This window comes from Benincasa hispida, chromosome 8 (genome assembly GCF_009727055.1).
Source record: "Benincasa hispida cultivar B227 chromosome 8, ASM972705v1, whole genome shotgun sequence".
NCBI lineage: Eukaryota > Viridiplantae > Streptophyta > Magnoliopsida > Cucurbitales > Cucurbitaceae > Benincasa > Benincasa hispida.
Window position 1 is genome coordinate 46,355,104 of NC_052356.1, and position 20,060 is coordinate 46,375,163.

Sequence of the window (20,060 nt, forward strand, 5' to 3'; positions counted from 1 at the left end):
TATGCCTATCATCAAATCGAAATCTTGAATTTGCAAGATTACTTGCTCAAATAATTAAGTTAAGAGCACACTTTTCTGATTATACAGTTAAGACCATTTTTCTTGATAATACTGGTGAATTTACATCCCAAGCTTTTGATAATTATTGTATGTCAATTAGAATAAGTGTTGAAACATCTTCTAGTTCATGTTCATACACAAAATGGTTTAGCAGAATCATTCATAAAACATTTGCAGTTAATTGCTATACCATTGTTTATGAGAGCTAAGCTTCCTACATCTATATGGGGACATGTTATTTTGCATGCAACATCACTTGTATGCATTAGGCCAATACTTTATCAGAAGTACTCACAATTACAATTTGCTTATGGCCATAAGTCACATATTTCCCATATGCGAATTTTTGGATGTGCAGTATATATTTCAATTGCTCCACCACAACGTACTAAGATGGGTCCTCAAAGAAGGTTAGGAATACATATTGGATATGATTCCCCATCAATTATCAAATATCTTGAACCCTTGACGAGTGATGTGTTTACTACGTGATTTGTTGATTGCCATTTTAATGAGACAAATTTTTCTATTAGGGGGAGAAATTAAGTTGGAAAAAGAAATTACATGGAATGCATTGTTATTATCTCATTTAAATCCCTGTATAGATCAATGTGAACTTGAAGTTCAGAAGATAATTCATTTGTAAAATATAGTAAATCAGTTACCATATGCATTTATAAATGCAAAGAAAGTAATTAAATCACATATACCAACTGCAAATGTTCTATAAAAAATTGACATCCCAACACAGCAAGTTATCAATAATGAATCTGGAACACGCCAGAAGCGCGGTTGACCAGTGGATTCCAAAGATAAAAATCTTCGAAAAAGAAAAACAATTAACAGTAAAAAAAAAACTTGGTTGAGAATGTAAATATCCATGAAAAAACTCTAAACATGACTGATAGTCGAATCAGTGAAAAAGGAGAAATACCTAAAGATAATAATAAGATTTCAATAAACTATGTCTTGACAGAAAAAGATGGAACTGAACTCATATAGTCATTGACAACATTTTTGTGTATAGTGTTGCTCTTGATATTATATCTGAAAATGAAGATTCTAAACCAAAATATGTTGAAGAATGTCGACATAGAAAAGATTGGCTTCAAGGAAAGAAGCAATCGAGGCAGAATTAAGTCCACTTTTAAAATGTTAGGTTTTTTTATCAGTAGTCCGAACACCAGAAAGGGTGAAACATGTGGGTTACAAATGAGTATTCATGAGGAAAAGAAATGAAAATAATGAGATCATAAGATATAAAGCAAGACTAGTTGTATTAGATTTTTCACAAAGACTTAGTATTGATTATGAGGAGATGTATTCTCCAGTGGTGGATATAATTACACTAAGATATTTAATTGGCCTGACTGTGTATGAAAGTCTATACATGCATCTTATGGATGTAGTCACGACATACTTATATCAACCTCTTGATAATGATATTTATACGAGAATTTCATAAGGATTTAAGGTACCTGTAACATATAAATCAAATTCTAGGGAATTGTATTCAATAAAGTTACAGAGATCGCTATATGGATTAAAAAAATCAAGACGAATGTGGAACAGTCACCTAAGTGGATATTTGTTGAAAGAAGGATATCAAAATAATCCAATATATTCCTGTGTTTTTATAAAGAAATCATAGTCAGGATTTTCTATTATAATGGTATATGTTAATGATTTAAATATAATTGGAACTTCTGAAGAGTTTTCTGTTGGGGTTTGTACTCTAAAGTCTCGTGCCCTATAGTTTGTAAAAAAAAATTGTACGAACGCTTGTGATGTATAATATATATGATATTTACTTCACTTCTTGACTTTGCACATTTAGATGTTTTTTATTTTACCACAAACCAATAAACTATTTTACCACAAACCAATAAACTTAATATCTCTGGTTATCTTTATGTAACTTAAGCATACATGTAGTGACATATAAGTGGATCATGTCTTAAGTGACAACCAAAATGGTCTGTAGTATATGGATATAGGAGGGAAACCTTATCCTAGTAACATTACAGACGCGGCCTGCTTTGTGGAATAGTTACAAATGTTGTGACTTGTCACTGATGGTCTGATCCTGATCATTCGTGTAGGGGACATGCGAGCGAGGGTGTCCTATACAAAGAGTTTGTATAAAACCTAACCTCGAAATGTTAACGTCTCATCATATAACTCCGTTCATGACAGAGACTTCACTTCACTAGGATGACCATAGGTAATATGACCTCAATCCTAAGTGAGTTGGGAACTCCTGCTATTGAGAGCGGTTCTTTGATTTGCATGGGTGCGAGTGGCCAGAGCGCCGACTCAAACCTACCACTTTGGGGATTCGTCTGATTTGGGAGTTAGGAACTCAGCTTCACAAGATGGAGTTCACTCCTTCCCCAAAGCAGGGGTAAGTAGATAGATTGCTCTCTTTAGGGTTGATCCTGGGGTTTGAACGATGTGACGCTATACACCTTTTCATGGCCCCAGAGGTGTTCACACATAGTTGGACTATGTTGTATTGTTCATTAGATGGATCAGTGGTACTTAAGGAGTAAGATGTACTACAGGGGCAAGACAGTAAATTGGCCAACTGTACTTACGAGTATCTATGAAAGGTCATCGTACTGATGATTGGTTATATCTAATGGACATAGAAATATATCTATAGTAAAAAGAGTTCAACTGTCGATCTTTAGTGGAATGCTTGGCAGTTAACGGATGGTGGATATCATGGCTAAAAAGTTTAGTTAGTCATTCACGTACTGTTGGAACTTTGAGCCATAGGTTCATAAGGTCTCCTTGGTTGCTTGGATACAAGTTGAGAATTAGTTTTTGGGTTAGTAAGTTCGATTATATATGATATAATTGAACTAGTTAATTATATATGATTAACTTTATGTATGAGATACATTGATTTGGAGAAAATTGGATATAAATATGATTTATATCTAGTGGAGGAAAAATACTATGATTAATATATGATATTAATCCATAGGTTATGAATATGATGTGATTATATTCATTGTCTATTAATTGGATAGTTAAGGGATATTAGGTCGGCGTCTCTTCCTTTTTCATAACGGATGAGTAAGTTGAAGAATCTCTTTGAGACGCTTAAATAGCTCTCAGTGTGTTAAGCATTGGTATGCGTGGACATAGTGTTGAAGTGTGTCATCGCTTAGTAAAACCTGTGCCTATACGATAGTACTTGAACGATTGCTTACCTATACGATAGTGCTGAGCGATCACTTAACGCTTACACTCGCATGCGCTATTTACTAAACAATCGTTTACTTTTTCCTAAGCGATCGTTTAATGCCCGATATTTACTAAACGACCGTATAGACGATCGTTTAACTTTTCTTACACGATCATTTAGACGATCGCTTACCTTTTCCTACACGATCGTATACTTCACCTAAACGACCAACCATTTTGTCTATACGATAGACGAGCTTTTCTCCCACTTGCTTGATCATTGTATCGATTTCCCTTCCTCTTCCCCTCTACCAAATCCGAACAAAGCCCACCCTTTGGATTCTCACTCCGAGAATACTGAGGGCTCTGAGTAGTGGTGTCGTCCCCGTTTCCTTCTGTTTGTGTGGAGACTATTCGAAGTAGACGATTGGGATTTGATGAGCGATAGCTTACCGTTTTAGCAAAAGCGAGATTTACTGTGAATAATAAGTCTTCAACTGGTATGATCTCTCGATCTCTTATTTATTGTTCCTTTGAGCATGCCAATAATTTAGCGTTATGAATGCATATTAGTATGTTTGAATGTATATGTGAAAATTCTATCACAATGAATTGGAATGACCCGCTTCCGATTGTAGGTACTCTAAAGTTCCTTCACTTTCAAAGACAATAGAACATCTTAAGAAAGAATTTGAGATGAACAATCTCAAAAAAACAAAATGTTTCCTTGGTTTGCAAATTGAGTATTTAGTAGATGAGATATTTATTCATCAGTCAACTTATATAGGAAAAATTTTAAAAAGATTTTATATCAACAAATCACATCCATTGAACATTCCAATGGAAGTTCGTTCACTAAATGTGAAAAAAGATATATTTTGACATTTAGATGATAATGAAGAACTTCTTGGTCCTGAAATACCATATCTTAGTATAATTGGTGCACTTATGTATCTTGCTAATAATACAAGACCAAATATTGCATTTTCAGTAAATTTATTAGCTAGATATAGTTTTTCTCCAACAAAAAGGCATTGAAATGGAGTTAAGCATATACTCCGTTATCTCTGAGGAACGATAGATATGAGCTTGTTTTATTCAAATAAATTAAATTTTGATTTAGTTGGTTATGCAGATTCTAGATATTTTTCTAATCCACACAAAGCTAGATCTCAAACAGGTTATCTATTCACATGTGGAAGAACTGTGGTATCATGACAATCAGTGAAACAGACCATAACGACCACTTCTTTAAATCATGTAGAAATCCTTGCAATCCACGAGGCTAGTCGAGAATGTGTGTGGCTGAGATCAATGGCTCAGCATGTTCGTAGAACATGTGGTTTGTCTTCTAATAAAAATCTTCCAATGATATTATACGAAGGCAACACAACTTGAATATCATAAATCAAAGGAGAATATATTAAAGGAGATAGAACAAAACATATTTCACCAAAACTTTTCTATACTTGTGATCTTGAAGAAAATGGCGATATCATTGTACAACAAATTTGTTCGAAAAATAACCTGACAGACTTATTTACAAAGACATACCTACTGTAACCTTTGAAAAACTGGTGCATAATATTGGAATGCGGCGATTTAGATATCTCAAGTGATATTTCCATGAGGGGGAGTAAATATACTTTTTAAAAGTATCAGATATATGAAATATGTACTCTTTTTCTTTCACTAGGATTTTTTTCCTTGTTGGTTTTTTCCTATTAAGGTTTTAACGAGACATATTTCATATATAATGTCCATCTTTATGAATACGTTAAAATAGATGTAATGTAGATGCCAATTACTAGTGTCCATTGGTCATGTGTTACTTATCCATTACCTTATGTGTTGCCCATGTATATCAAGATCACACTATTAGTATCTATGTAATCCACCTCCTACTTGTCAAATTGCCTACAAATAGTGGCGTTTTGTGGGTTTTGAAAGCCACACATATTGGTAATCAATCTAAAAAGATTAGAGAACGCATATTCTTCTTTTCTTTTTCTTACATTGCTTAGTTTCCAAAGTTTGAGAACGCATGTAGGAATGCTCATGAGTTGGGTTGGATTGGATTTAGTTGAAGCACTTTTAGACCAAACCTAATTGTTTAAGCTGTCTTAACCCAAATAAATATGAACCCAACCCAGACAACTACTAAATATTTAGGTTGGGTTGGTTTTGGTTACTTGAGTCATTTATTTAATTTATTTTTCTAAAAAGAAGTAAAATGTTAATATGTAAAAAAAAATATTTAATTATTTTCATGTATTGAATTAAGATTAACAACTCAATTTCAATTTATATTATGAAATCTTTTTTTCAAACTTCTAAAGAAATTATTTAGGAGTTGTTGGAGAACAAATGATCCAAAATAATCATGAAATTATATAAAGTTAAAATAAATAAATACACTTTTTAAAATTAATAATAATTTTAAGGTGATTCAGGTTATGTTAGGTGAACCTATGAATCAACCCAACTTATTACATTTTCATTTATTTGAACCAAGAAAAAAAAAATATCGATGTTGATATTAATATGGAGATATATCAATGGATATTTTTGGAAGTCACAAAACTTATAAAATTTATTTAGATTAATAATTAAGTTGTCTATACTCTTAAACTAAAGGTTTGTTTGGTTTAACTTTTCAAGTGTTTCATTTTGAAAATAAGTCATTTTACAAAATAATAATAATAATAATAATAATAAAGTATTTGGCAACCCATCAAAAATAGCTTTTGATACACTTTCAAAGTGTATTTTAAACTCTTTTTATCAAAAGAGTTTAAATAAAAATACTTTTTAAAAAAAACATTTTTTTCTTTAGTCAATCCAAAGTTGCCCTAAATTATATTGTTTATGGTATTTCTATTCTTATTGAACTAAATAGATGACATTTTATTATGATATATGAGCATTTATTAAAGAAGTTTGAGATATCCATAGATATTTAATATTGATGTGGGACCCTTCAATTTACAAATATATCGATATATGTCAATAGATATTTTTATCTTTGATTTGATCTCAACTCAATCCAAATGAGTTATTAACTAACCTAAATCATACAAATTGGATTAAGTTGATCGAGTTCTTCTAGTCATCAGATTTTTTGAAAAGGCGGCAAGAAACATTGGTCAAAATGAGTTATATATTTGCAAGTCACATCAGAAATCCTAGACAAGGAAACACAAGTTTTTGCTCATCACTTGACCATTTGTTGCCCATATGCTTATTACCTACCTTTTGCTTTTCATAAGAATCAAACTCATCCTCAAGTGCTGCGCATGAACACATTAGTCAGATACAACTTCCAACTTTCAAGATCTTCATCCTCTAAGATTTGTTCATTGCTTTACTATTGTGCCAAGTAATACTCATTTGTGTTGAGATTGAACATTGAACATTTCAATTTGTACAAGTAAATGATAATGCGTATACTTTTTCTCATGAGATAACTTGATGATTAGTCTCAACCTTATTGACATTTCCTGGTAATTAGTCTCAACCTTATTGGCATTTCCTCGTATTCAAAAGTCATATAATGACATTAACATTTACATTGAGGAAGGGACAAACAATGGCCACACAATTTCTTTCGATCAATATTGATATTCTTCCTCTAATAATCATTCGCTTTATGAAGTTTCTTAAATAGAGGGAGCGTCATCAAGCAATACTATTCTAAAGTCAAAATTTGAAAGAAAGGTGAGTCAAACTTCCTCTTAAAACTTTCTATCTCATCAAATTGAATCTTAGATATACATTGATTAATGGTAAAGATTAATATGCTATGAGTGGATTTTTTTAAAGATGTTTGTGGCTAAATTAGGAATTCTATAGCAAAGTGAATTTTCCCTTTTTTACCCTTTCTTTTTAGGCTATGTGAGCATTTGTTTTAAATTTTAGTTAGGTTTAGGCCTCTTGTGCTAGGTTTAGATTCTTTTTTTACTACTTGACTTTGTGACAAGTGGGGGGGGGGGGGGGGGGGGGGGGGGGGTGTGGTGTTTATTACTAAAATAGTGGCTAGAAATCATGTCTTATTAACCAAATCGTGGATAATTTTTTAGTTTGGTTCAAAAAGTTGTATTGCCTTTTCAATATATCAATATGTAAGGTTTAAACCAGTACTTGATTACATAGGTCAGAGTGGAAAGTGAATTTCTTTACCTAAAACATTTTTTAATCCAACAATATATTGAATAAAGATATTCAAATCTCTCAACCAAGCAGAACTTGGCTCTTAAAAATGTCATTACACAAATAAGGAGCTATAATTGCCAAGAGTACAGCCAAAAAAGATGCATTTTAGCTACATTTACTTAAAATTTTTGCAGTTGACCAGAGCCATAAGTTCCAAAAATTAAACTAATCAAAATCTACATAGTAGATTAGAAATTTAGAAGTTGTCAAGTCAAAAAGTATAAGCCAACCACTAAATTGGCCATTTGTGTTTTAGAATCAATCGCCTTAGACCTTATTCTATTGGGATGTCCTTTTGATTTGTTAGTCAACTCCTGCCTCATGGAGTTTCAGTTCATCAAAATGAATATGAAACAATAAAATATATCGAAAAGACTGATTCGTAATGGTAACATTCAAGTTGACAATGCTTACACATACATCACTATAACAGGAAAAATGCAAATTAATGTGGGGCCTCTTCCAATTAAAAGGACAAGAAGGGAAGGGAAAAAAAAAATTACATCCTCATCATAACAATCACAAAAATCAGACAACTCAAGTTGTTCTGATCCTTCATTAGCTCATTAAACACCAAGAATCCCACATTAAAAGTGGTCGGCCAGCCCTGCTTTAATAACGAATCATGCTTCATAGATTATGTGAGAAAGAAACCAGATCTAGCCTTTGCTCTTGGAAAAGATTTGCCTCAAAATACAAACCGTAGTCTAAATCAGATTAGCTCTCTTTAAAAACCTGATTGTTCTGCAGTAGTATGGCCAAATTGATTCCACAAAGTCAAGATACTTCTCAACAATCCACTCTCTCAACTCTATGAACTTTCTTTGTGATACTTCTTTGTAGTCTAGATTCTTAATGTTGATTATAGGTTGCATGAAACGAGCTATGAACTCTTCTTTAAGTTTCCCTTGTATGATATAGCGCTGCGCTGTCTGGTAGTATGCAGGGGAGTTTCTTATTAGTTTAGCCGTCTGCTTAAAGCTGAAGATATAGAGTGCACACAACCAGTGAAACATCTTGATGTAGAAAGCAGTCATTAAGGGGCCCAAAACCCAAAGAGGAGACAATTCTCTTGAAACTTCAGCCCCATAAAACACATTGACCACCAGGTACAGAGGAACACTGAAAAAAGAAAGCATCTAGATTAAAAACTATAAAACGACTGGTACCTGGCCTATGCATTATGCAATGTGTAAAATATGGATGATACAGAAGTATTATATATACCAAGGTCATCACAGTTATAAAAGAACTCATACGTGTCACTACTGCAGGTGGGAGAGATGATGGTATTGTTGAGCACATAAATTCTTTTCATAAACGTCCTTATGAATATTAAGAAAAAGCATACTAATGTAATTCATTTGAAAATGTAGATGCAATGTAGATTTAGGGCCCATTTGGATTGACTTAAGAAAAAATATTAAAAAAAAACTCATTTTTATTTAAACACTTTTGATAAAAACTGATTAACATACACTCAAAAAGCTATTTTAAGTGGTTGCCAAACCACTCCAACTTTTTCCAAAATAACTCATTTTTCAAATTAAACACTTGAAAATGAATTCCAAACACACCCTTAATACTAATGTTTCCATCACATTTACATTTTCATACTACTGATACTAGCATGCTTGTCCTTAATATTCATGGTTTTACGAAAGTTGCAGATAACTACATAAATCTAGCATCAAATACTTCAAAGTAACCGAGGACTAACAACTTAGGAAGCAGGGAAGGGGTGAGGAAGATTTACAAAGTTCAATGAAATTTAAGGAGTTTGACCAAAATGAGAACATGATCTTTTAATAGTCGAGAACAACAAAGATAATGGTGTTGTCTCCTCTTTCATATTCTTTTAGTACTTAACCTTAAATTTTAGGTGCTTGTTGTAAACTCCTGTTGGGAGATTTAACATTTTTTCTCATAACTTACTCCCCCATCAATTATAGGTTGTCTTTACTGTTTACTTTGTCCAAAACAATGGCAAAATAAATCAGAACTTTCCCTTCTCTCCTATCAACTGGGTGGGCCTAAAAATAGTGAGTAGTCTTAAAATGTAAGATAATAATTCAAATCCTCTGTCCAACATGGGACATCTGGGTCATTCTCTTGTAGTTCATTTTTCTCTCTATTGTGTGATTCCCATCAACGTAAGCCTCTTTGTTTTGTTATTCGTGAAAGGTTAGAGTCTCTGAGAAAGGCAAATTCTTTGTCCGATAGGTCTTACATGGGAGGCTTAACATTATTGATTTGTCATTCAAATGTCTTCTTATAAGCTGCTAAGGCCTTAGTCATGTGTCCTATGCAAGTGTCTTGAGGATTTGGATCGTGTTATGTGAGGGTGCCATTTCACAGATTCAATCAGAGACTTTTTTCTCTAAGACTTTAATGTGCTTGTGGCTTGTAATAGATCACGGGAAGTGTAGTTTTGTCTGCCGTTTTGGGACAAGGCTACACGGTGTCCTTGTGCATGCAACCTTTCAAGTTATCATGTAAAACAATTGTCGGATTATTTGGCGAGAGAAATAGAAGAATTCTTAGAGAAGTAGAAAGCCCCAAGAGGGAGGTGTTGTCCACAACTAGGTTCAGAGAGTTCTTTGTTTATTAGTTTTACCAAAGAGATCTGTAATTACCCTTAATCTTTTTTAACATCAATAGTTAGAGCATTTTTTCTGACTTTCGTTTCTTGTTCAGGCTCCTTTAGTGGTGGTCTGCTTATGTTTGCATTTGACCTTCAGAATTATTTCCCTTGTCTTAATAAAAGCTTCGTTAAAAAAACGGGGGGGACATCTACAATCTACAGTTAAATTAGATAATAGTGTTGCTACAGAATAATCCTTGGTTAACAATGAGATAAAATCAAAACAATGTTCCAGGAGTATGCGTAAAACAAGTAAATAGCTACTTACAATATTAGCAAAGGTATCTTCACTGCTGCATTAAGTCCCAGAAAGTGGAACCAAACCCCTCTAAGAATCTCGCTGCTTTCCTTTTTATTGGACTCTTGCTGAGTATCTGACATCTCTGCCGAAGGCAGATCCTCCAGAATCCCATCCACATCTTGACTAACAGGTTGTCTGCGCAACAATTCCAACCATTTCTTGAACAATTTTTGAATAGCAGGGGATGGAGCAATATCCTCGTTTGCTCCAGAGGCATAGCAAAGTGGAACATTGTTTGCCTTTGGAGTTTCCGTACAATAATCGCCATCTTTAAGCTTTACAGAAAAGCTGGGAATCTTGGATCCATTTGCTACCCCACCTGTCTCATCATCTATACGAGCACTGCTTTTGAAGGCTGAAACTTTCAAGAGATTAGGTCTTGAGCCACATAATCGAGGAGTCCCTACACTGAAAATAAGTTCCATGAGTTTGTGGGATGAGGATACACACACCAGTTTACATATGACATGAGGATACCCATGCACATCAGAGAAACTTCAAGGGCAAGCACAATGCCATTGTTTATAATGATACAAGGATCCTCATGTACACCAGAGAAACTTCAAGCAAAGACAAGCTATATGACTGGATTAATTGAATTTAACACTTAAGAAGTTAGCAACCATCTCAATATTACACAAGCAGAAAATTGGCAACAAGCAACCTGATACAGTTACTAACCAACATAAATGACAGAGAAAGTTGACACCATGGAATGTCTACTTCAGTCGCAAATTTTTTTATAACCTAGTATCAAGGGCCCACCCTCACTAATCTTGGGGCACTTGTACGTTGTACCTGCCCCAAGGCCCAGACCCAAGAGACATCAAGGGTTATCTTTTTAAGCTCACATGAATGTTCCAAAACACGACCCCTGAATATGAATAACTCAGACTGTGAGGCTTTGCCAAAGGGGTAGGGGCTGCCCTTGGGGGTCCGCTTTAGTCACAAAAGTGGTGACTGACAAAGTGAGTAGCATGACCTTTAGACTATCTCTAGTGGTCTTTTAATTACAACAAACATTGCTTGAAGTTCAAATTCAGTTAATATTAAAATTTTCTAATTTGAGAATAGTTTACAAGTTAGAAAATGGAAAAAAAAAAAAAAAATAGGAGTTTTTCAAAGCCCTTACCTTAAACAAATATTGCTCCTCAATGGTGTACGGTGTTCAGCTCTCCCAACTGTGCGAATGGATGTTACACAATGTTTCAAATTCAAAGAGCCGTTCCAGGATGACAATCTTGATGAAAATTCTGCGTAAGAACCCTACAACATGTCCAAGGTTGTACTCAATGAGGATTACACACGACTAAGGAAAAGTAAAATGTGGATATAAAGTCAGATGCATATGGAAGACAACATCAAGATGAGGGTAAATGGTAGGTTTTTTACCTAATTGATAAACTTTGAAAAAAAATTCATGCGTCTCTAAAAACCTCACTCAGACTTTTTTTCTAATCTCAACAAAAGGGTTGGTTTTTCACCGAACTACCAGTTTCTTTAGATATATTGACATATAGTTCCTTTTATTGATTTATTTTTTTAGTTCTTTTACTTAAAAATGAAAATACATACTAAAGAAGAAAATGAGAGCTACTCCTTTTCTAAAAATACGACCTGAAAAGACCTAGAAGTTCATGGGATGAAAAAGGAAAGCTTGTTAACTTGAAATACTAAGGAGTTTACTTTATGATTTCTCAAATACCTGAGGATGATGGGTAATTAAGGCCATCTTCTAGACCTTAACGACCAAATCATTTAATCAATGCACCTGATTCAAACAAGGAGAAAACATGCTTGTCGTTATTTTATTACAGAAGTATTGAAATATGGCAGTCGACAGAATAACTAAAACATAGCACGACAACATGGACAAACTATCTCTCTGCCTAGTTATAAACTCAAAATTCAAAACAGACATATCCCAGTAATGATATGAAGAAGACAATCAGCTCATATTGAAAAATGAATCACAATCTCCAAAACTACACATTTGGGGGAGGTGAAAGCAATTAACTTAAATAGTTCACAAAGGCAACTACGTATCCCGCATCTAACAAAAGTTCATCAATTATTATTACACAAAACCTTCTTACACTGTCAGATAACAAATCAGAACCACACAAAGGCGAACTGTCGAGTCGGGTGATCAGACACAACATTCAAAGGCAGAAGCTAGGGCTTCCAGCATCCGAATGACTTGTCCTCTATTGTTTCTCCAGAGTCCACACCCCTCGCAGGTCAACTAAATAACTACCTAATTCCTAGCATGCACCAGGGAAAAATTCGCACATTATGCTAAAAGAAAATATAAAACCAGACAGCATAAGACTTGAATATGCTAAAGTTTTAGCTTCCTCATATCAACAACAATTAACTGAACAACCAACAACCAATCCCCAACCCAAGAACAAAACCGAAACGAAAGTGGCAAAGAATTAGCTAATAAGTAATTCGAATAACGAAAGGGCAACATGTAAAACAACAGGTAATTCAAATCCGAAACTAACCTTTGAATTGGAATTCATGCCCCCTTCTAGTCCGGCAGCAGATAGAAAGAGAGGATCAAAACGAGAAGCAAAGTTGTGGAAATTGAAAACGCATAGGAAGAGAAGAAGAGGTAGAGGGTTGGGAGAGAATGAAGCTGGAATGAGGGAATTCCTGAACTGTAGACGATAAGGAAGCCACAGAAAAAGAAAGCAGAGGGTAAGGTAGCGTTAATGGCTATTCCGAATGGGAAATTAGCGACCCGTTTAAGAAATTGGGTTGACCGAACTGAGTCCAAATAACTCTAAACCCGGGTTATTCCACCGAGTGAAGGCAAGGGGATTGCCCGTTGGGCCACGATCTATGAAGTTGGGCTTTTCCTTTGCTTTTCCTTTTTTCTTTTTTAATAATAATTTAAAGCTTCGGATAGATAAACTATGCTCATGAATGACCACTAAGTCAATAACTGATCTATTCATCTGTTAAAATAAGCCTAATTTAATCGTCGGAGTTCCAAATCACCGTACTTCTTACTGTACTAAAAAAAATAACATAATTTTATATTTATGATTTCTATCTGATGCGTATATGTATTATTTTTAATAATTTGAATTTTCATATTGAAGTAAAAAAGTTATAAATTTATTTGTTTTTAGGGAAAATGAAAAATTATAATTTGTCACTCTACTCCATTATATTTTAGCATCTATATCTTTTATTGTCCATTTTTCATTAATATATTTTCAATTAATCTTAAATTTAATTATTTAAAATTACTAATAATTTTAAGGAGAAATTAGTTCAAATAATAAAATTGCTGAAAATATTTACAAAATATAGCAAAATTTTAGAACTATAAATGATAGACGTTGATAGACACTGATAGACTTCTATCAATATCTAACAATGTCATTGATAGACATTGATAGAAGTCAATCAGTGTCTATTGGCGTCTATTATTGATAGTAAAATGTCACTATGTATTTGTAATAGACCGCTATAGATATCTATCATTGTGATAGATGTCTATCAATCTGTTATAAATAGACAGTGATAATTTGAAAATATTTACAACAGTTTTATTATTTAAAATAATTATCAAACAAGGTGAATATTCAAACATGGAATAATTATTGTTTTTTAAAATAAAAAATCAACAAGTTATTAAAAAAAAACCCGATTATAATAAGCTAATTATTATTTTAAAAGAATTATAAGCTAATTATTGAGAACATCTAAAAGTATAAAGATAAAAATAGAAAGAAACCTTCTTTATCAGAAAATGAAAGAAACCTTTACAAAAACGTTATTAAATCCCAAAAAAAAGAAATACATATCGACATGTGTTCGTCCGATGACCAAAGCCACTCACTCCATGATCACTCGCTGTGGCGCGAGAGTGGGAGAAACGCGGTGGCGGACTAGAGGATTAATGAGATTCCAAAATATTGTCTAGTAAGTTCCATCTCTCTACAGTTTCATATGTTTCCAAATCAAACGATTTCTTTAGAAGTGTGGGATTTTCTGTAAATTTAGTTACGTGCAATTAGTAATTTGATGAAGAAGTATGTGCAGTTACCGTGGTTTGCTTTGATCTCATTAGGATTTCACAAAAAGCGATCCCAAGCCTCAACTAGAGCAGATGCCAAATCGATTTTCCTATAATTAAGTTTGATAGACATTCTTGATTTTTTATCCATCAGATTTCATTTGAACTCATAAGGTTCTGTTAATTGATGAACCCTATTCAGGGCTTTGGCGTAAATAGAATTTAGCGGCTGTTTCTTCCATGACATCCTTGGATCTAATAATTCAGTCATCTGGGCATTATGTTTTAGCTACAATTAAGTTCGTTGATATTTCTCTTCCAAAAAGGAATTTTGATAGAAAAGGTTTCAAGGAAAATGGGTACCTAGGATCTGTGGATCTTAGCGTGCTTACATCTTGATGTTTAACCATGGATCTCAAGTCGCATTCAAAACTTAAGCTGTCACCAACGAGATTCACTAAGCATAAATGGATATTAAACATAACTGTTCTTGTTGTTGTAACATTTGTGATTTCACGCGGTGCAATTTTGGCATATAAATCTCGAGTTTCTAATGCACCAAAAGAGCTTTATTATACTGTGGTCGTGGACTGTGGAAGCACGGGAACACGAATTGATGTATATGAATGGAAATGGGGGGAGAAGAGTGGTAGTGACTTGCCTGTTTTATTGCGTTCTTTTCCTAACAATTCAACTAAAAGTCCGCTTCGAAAGAAATCTTGTAGTTATCACTGTATGCAAACCCAGCCGGGGTTAGATAAATTTGTCGGCAATATTTCAGGAGTAAGGGTTTCTTTGAATCCATTGATTGAGTGGGCAGAACAGGAGATACCGGTTGAAAAACATTCACTTACTCCTATTTTTGTTTTATCTACTGCTGGACTGAGGAGATTGGCAAATGAGGATGCCAAGCAGGTTTTGGAAGATATCGAGGCTGTTTTAAAGGGGCATTCTTTCATGTATCGAAAAAGTTGGATACGGGTGCTGAGTGGTATAGAAGAAGCTTATTATGGTTGGGTTGCTTTAAATTACAAAATGGGGAGCTTTAGAAATAGTTCAAGGTCAGGCACTTTGGGAATTCTTGATTTGGGTGGTTCCTCGTTGCAGGTTGTGATGGAATCAGACCATAAAAGGGAAGAACGGGAAGAAATGCAGTTCATGAGGTCAAAAGTTGGGTCCATTGAGCATCAGGTTTTGGCTTTCTCATGGGAAGCTTTTGGTTTGATTGAGGCATTTGATAGGACTCTTATTCTGCTCAATCAAACACAGGTACTTGGCAAAAGTAATGGGACTACAGTGGAGCTCAGGCATCCTTGTCTTAGTTCAAGTTTTATGCAAAAATATACATGCTACAATTGTTTAAGTCATGACAACTCGGGCCAGGTAAAATTGAGTCATCAAATCAGCAAAACTGGCTTTTCTTTTTACTTGGTCGGGAAACCAAACTGGGAGCAGTGCAAACGAATTGCAAGGGCTGCTGCAATCAATTCCAGCAGTTCAGCTTGGTCAGAGCCTATAGATGCTACAAAATGTCTTGCTAGCCCGTCATCTTCAAATGGTACGTACCACCATGTTTTCTATCCGGTGGCAATCCTCTTTATCATGTTCCTGATTTTACACATTGGCAGGATATATACGTCTTTTTTCCTTCTTGTTCTCAGGACTCAAGAAGAAATGTAGAGTTTCCTTCTTGTTATCTATTTATAAATTAGTAGCATTAATTGCCTGATGACGTCAAATTCTATTTAGCAGACCAAATGGTGAATGGAATGCATAACTTGTGTTACTCATCTGTAACGTGGTTTACTGTGTATATTCATCCATCTAGGACGACCTGTTAGTCTTGTAAGATATTAACACTTCTAAGAGCCATTTGTTAGGACTTCCTAGGTAAAGGGCCTTGTCATTCGAAACGATCTTTTGTGAATTTACATCTTAAAAACTACACCCCGAAAAAAAATGAAGAAAAAAATGAAGAAATTCGGGAGTTCAAATTCTTATCTCTCTATCATCTGTGTAATGGCAGGTGGTAATAATACAGTTGTGGTCATTCCCACCACGCGCTTTCATGCTCTATCAGGATTCTTTGCAGTCTATCAAGCATTGAATCTGTCTACAAGAGCCAATTGGACAAACATATGGGAAAGAGGTCTGGAGTTATGCTCTGCTTCTGAAGCTGATATGATGAGAAGTATTTCAGCAAACCAAAGTAGTTTATGGCAATATTGTTTCCAACTACCTTATATGGCATCACTCATTGAGGACGCTCTTTGCCTTGGCGATAAAGAAGTGATATTTGGCCCCCCAGATGTCTCCTGGACTCTAGGAGCCGCGTTGATAGAGGGAGAGCACTCATGGTCAAGTTCAAGTACAACAACTACAACTGAGGACAATTCAACTTTGGGAAAAATTGAGCCTGTATATGTATTTTCGTTACTTCTGTGTCTTCTATTGGTTGTTTATTATAATCAAATCAAGCTACCTACGTTAAGCAGAAAGGCATCTTTGCCATCTTACACCCTTCCAAAACACAGGCCGAACTGATTCAGAGGTGGTCTAGTTAGTGTCATATACATTTGGTTCATTCTTTAAGATAGCTGTAGTATCATATACAGTATCGAAAAACATCAAGAATCTTCTTTTAGCTATAGATGTTATAGTGATTCATGTTGAGAAAGTTACAATTTTGCTGAAGTATAAAGACCCTTTTATTGCAAAGTTTCCATTTTATCTAAATATACTTGTTCACTAGGATAATGTGCTAGACATGAAGTTGTCTCTGAAGTCATGCCACATAACATTCAGGATCATATGGAAGTGAAACATTTACATAGGCAAATACACGAAGCAGGCATGTTAACAGAAACTGAAATACACATCCAACAAACTTCATATGGACATATTGAAACATGATTACTTCTTCCCCACTTCAAGCTTACAATGCAGCAATGGCACTAGATTTACATCCATCCAACTCGGATGCATGGACATCGACCCAGACTTCATTAACCCGTCCGATCAACCGGAAGGGAGAGTCATATTGGGCAATGGCATATGCATAACCCCTTTCAGAGGTGGAATTCGCCATAGGGAACCTACTCAAGCTGGTGGCAAGTTTCTCTGCCTCCTTTATGACCTTCTCATCCCTTGCAAATCCAGAGAACTTTCTAACAGCAACACAATGAGCTTCCCAACGAGAGGGCTTCAGTTTCAGTTCAGGAAGAGGAAGAGGGGGTGAAGCTTGAAACTTAAGTGGCAGATAGAATTGAACAAGATAAGAGGAGGAGTGAAGAGGGCCAGCCCCAGGGATAATGCTTGTCAAGACAGGAGCAGTCATGGCAATCCTTGACCAATTCAAATTGGCACCTTGTATGTACTGGAACAGTCTGTGCAAAATGATGATTATAAAAGGTTTGATCGATCAACCAAAGGGATGATTGAAGATGGTTACAAACTGAGTCAATTTTAGGTTACTTATAGATATGCTTTCATCTTTTCCAAGTTTTATGAGAATCGACGAGGGAGAGTAAATTTGGGGTTGATGGGATTAAAATATGTGGTGGAAGTGGAAAACTGGAAATGGGATTACCTGTGGAAACCATTTTTCGTAGCTTTCTCGAAGGATGGGTCCTGGACGGGAGCGGACATCCAAGTGGATTTTCTGTAAAATCTGATTTCGAAGTCTGATTCTGAATGAACAACAGCGTATTGGGGTGATTCAATGGCGATGCAAAGACCGAGAAAACACAAGAGGTTGATAAGAAAGATCGATAATTTCGGATTCTCCATTCTGCTCGATTCTTGTTCTGGGACCTCTTTCTCCCTCCCCTCTTGTTACCAAATTCACGTTTGAATTTCATAAGAAGCAACCAGTCAAGGGATCATTTGGGCCTTATGACCATGGCAAGGCCCATTTCAAATAAGCCCAAGTTCTCTCTCTCTCTCACTCTCCCTTTCTCAATCATCATAGGATAGATGGTGAAAACTCTTCAAACCAAGTCCTAATCCAACCCAGACTAAAATCTGTCCGCACGTTACAACTTTCAAGTTCCTCGATTCTGACTTCATCTGTTTCCATCTTCTTTAACTTTCAATTATCTGTTGAATGTTTATTGGACTCAGCCAACGAAACTTAATTGCTCCATTTAAGTTCTAACCCATTTTTTTTTTTGTTTTTTTTAATAAAGAAACATTTCATTGATAAAATGAAATAGGGAAATCCAACCCCTAAAGGTGATTACAAAAAGTCTCTCCAATTGTTGAGAAAAAAGATAACAAATAAGAAGTAAAAGGAGATTCAGATTTACACCAATTATACACAGAAGTAAGAACATAATTCATTAAATTATCAAAAGTAGAGGTAGAGTCTCAAAAAAGGCAATCACTACGCTCATTCCAAAGAGTCCAAAAGATAGCAAGCAATAGAGCAACCAAATAATCTGCTTGATATCACCAAAAGGATGTTCCACAAACAAAGAAGCCAAGAGATCAAATATAGAGTTAGGGAAAGCAAGGGACTATTCAAAGGCCTCCAGAACAATATGCCAAAATCGTAGTGCAAAGGAACAATGAGCAAACAAGTGACTAGTGAGTAAGGGATTTTGAGTTGCAATTGAAGGAATCGAATTCCCGCAGAAGCGTGTAGACGCCTTGCATTTAGATATTCATTTTTATGGAAATAAAAATAGTAAAATAAAAACATGCATTTGTAAGATAAACATTCAAACAAAACATAAGCATGATAGGAAAGAGGAAGAAACTGAGAAATAAAAACTCACCTTTGTAAATTCTTCTAGCTTTCCTCTTCTACCGTTATCGATGATCTCGAACTTCTCCAAGAAGAAGGACACCACCAACAAAGCTACCTTGTTATTCTCTGGAAGAGAATTTCTAGAGAGATGTTAGAGAGAAGGTGGAGGCTTGAGGCTAGAAATTTTTGTGTAATAAAGTCTCTTACCCTAAATGGGCTATAAGATTATATTTATACGGAGAAGAGTTAACCTCTTCTGCAAGTATTTCCCTTTATACACTCAGTGCTAATTAATTAAATAATTCTTATTTAATTAATGTGTCAATTAATTAAATAAGGATTTTTTTAATTAATGTGCCAATTAATTAGATAACCATATATTAATCTCATTTAATATATACTTAATTAAATCTCATAAATTTTATACTAATCTCTAATCTTCATTATATTTCTTAATCAATTAATTAATCATTAATTAATCAATTAAATAATTATATTAAGTTCTATTTAATATGGAGTTAATTAACATATGTATACATCTCTTTATGAATCCAATTCATACAAATCTAATATTTGAATCTTATTCAAATATATCTTTCTTACATAATTTGGATTATAAATCATATCTATAATTAGTCATTATATGTTAATCTCATTAATAAAATTTCCTCATTTGATTTGAACAATTTAAATCATTCTTCATTATTTTATGGACCTACAAATTAGAAACTCTAATGATATTAGATTAATTGGTTAAATTTTTTTAATCCAATTAATCAATATTCATTAACTATCGATCGCTCCATTAAAGACCGATAGTTACACTTTGCACTGTAGATATATTTTTGTCCATAGATATAAG

The 20,060-nt window shown here is 34.4% G+C and overlaps 3 protein-coding genes across 7 annotated transcripts; 1 reads left to right on the forward strand and 2 right to left on the reverse strand.

Annotated features, from left to right (window-relative positions):
* Positions 1 to 7,843: 7,843 nt before the first annotated feature.
* On the reverse strand, positions 7,844 to 13,147 carry LOC120083720. 4 transcript variants are annotated; one of them, XM_039039570.1, is made up of 6 exons: positions 12,923 to 13,146; positions 12,509 to 12,669; positions 12,118 to 12,183; positions 11,545 to 11,678; positions 10,380 to 10,820; positions 7,844 to 8,589 (listed from the first exon to the last, which is right to left on the reverse strand). In XM_039039570.1, exons 3-6 carry the CDS (start codon positions 12,142 to 12,144, stop codon positions 8,175 to 8,177), a joined length of 1,017 nt encoding a protein of 338 aa, XP_038895498.1. In that variant the 5' UTR covers positions 12,145 to 12,183; positions 12,509 to 12,669; positions 12,923 to 13,146; the 3' UTR covers positions 7,844 to 8,174. The 4 variants fall into 4 exon arrangements, with proteins under 4 accessions (XP_038895498.1, XP_038895497.1, XP_038895496.1 ...); XM_039039569.1 differs by having other exon boundaries at positions 12,509 to 12,676; XM_039039568.1 differs by lacking the exon at positions 12,509 to 12,669.
* A 1,051-nt stretch (positions 13,148 to 14,198) lies between these two features.
* Positions 14,199 to 17,166, forward strand: LOC120083171 (probable apyrase 7). Of its 2 annotated transcripts, XM_039038786.1 has the most exons (3): positions 14,199 to 15,639; positions 15,718 to 16,006; positions 16,475 to 17,166. In XM_039038786.1, exons 1-3 carry the CDS (start codon positions 14,857 to 14,859, stop codon positions 16,990 to 16,992), a joined length of 1,590 nt encoding a protein of 529 aa, XP_038894714.1. In that variant the 5' UTR covers positions 14,199 to 14,856; the 3' UTR covers positions 16,993 to 17,166. The 2 variants fall into 2 exon arrangements, with proteins under 2 accessions (XP_038894714.1, XP_038894713.1); XM_039038785.1 differs by having other exon boundaries at positions 14,200 to 16,006.
* On the reverse strand, positions 17,155 to 18,527 carry LOC120083172 (heme-binding protein 2-like). Its single transcript, XM_039038787.1, has 2 exons — positions 18,038 to 18,527; positions 17,155 to 17,834 (listed from the first exon to the last, which is right to left on the reverse strand). Exons 1-2 carry the CDS (start codon positions 18,235 to 18,237, stop codon positions 17,384 to 17,386), a joined length of 651 nt encoding a protein of 216 aa, XP_038894715.1. The 5' UTR covers positions 18,238 to 18,527; the 3' UTR covers positions 17,155 to 17,383.
* Positions 18,528 to 20,060: the final 1,533 nt, after the last annotated feature.

Excerpts from the sequence above, each read along its gene's own strand:
- LOC120083720 (XM_039039568.1), bottom strand. The coding sequence starts at position 12,144 with ATGGCCTTAATTACCCATCATCCTCAG. Across the intron at positions 11,679-12,117 it reads TAATTACCCATCATCCTCAG|GGTTCTTACGCAGAATTTTC; the intron begins GTATTTGAGAAA and ends GACATGTTGTAG. Across the intron at positions 8,590-10,379 it reads AAGATACCTTTGCTAATATT|TGTTCCTCTGTACCTGGTGG; the intron begins GTAAGTAGCTAT and ends TTCTTTTTTCAG.
- LOC120083171 (XM_039038785.1), top strand. The coding sequence starts at position 14,857 with ATGGATCTCAAGTCGCATTCAAAACTTAAGCTGTCACCAACGAGATTC. Across the intron at positions 16,007-16,474 it reads TAGCCCGTCATCTTCAAATG|GTGGTAATAATACAGTTGTG; the intron begins GTACGTACCACC and ends GTGTAATGGCAG.
- LOC120083172 (XM_039038787.1), bottom strand. The coding sequence starts at position 18,237 with ATGGAGAATCCGAAATTATCGATCTTTCTTATCAACCTCTTGTGTTTT. Across the intron at positions 17,835-18,037 it reads ACGAAAAATGGTTTCCACAG|ACTGTTCCAGTACATACAAG; the intron begins GTAATCCCATTT and ends CATTTTGCACAG.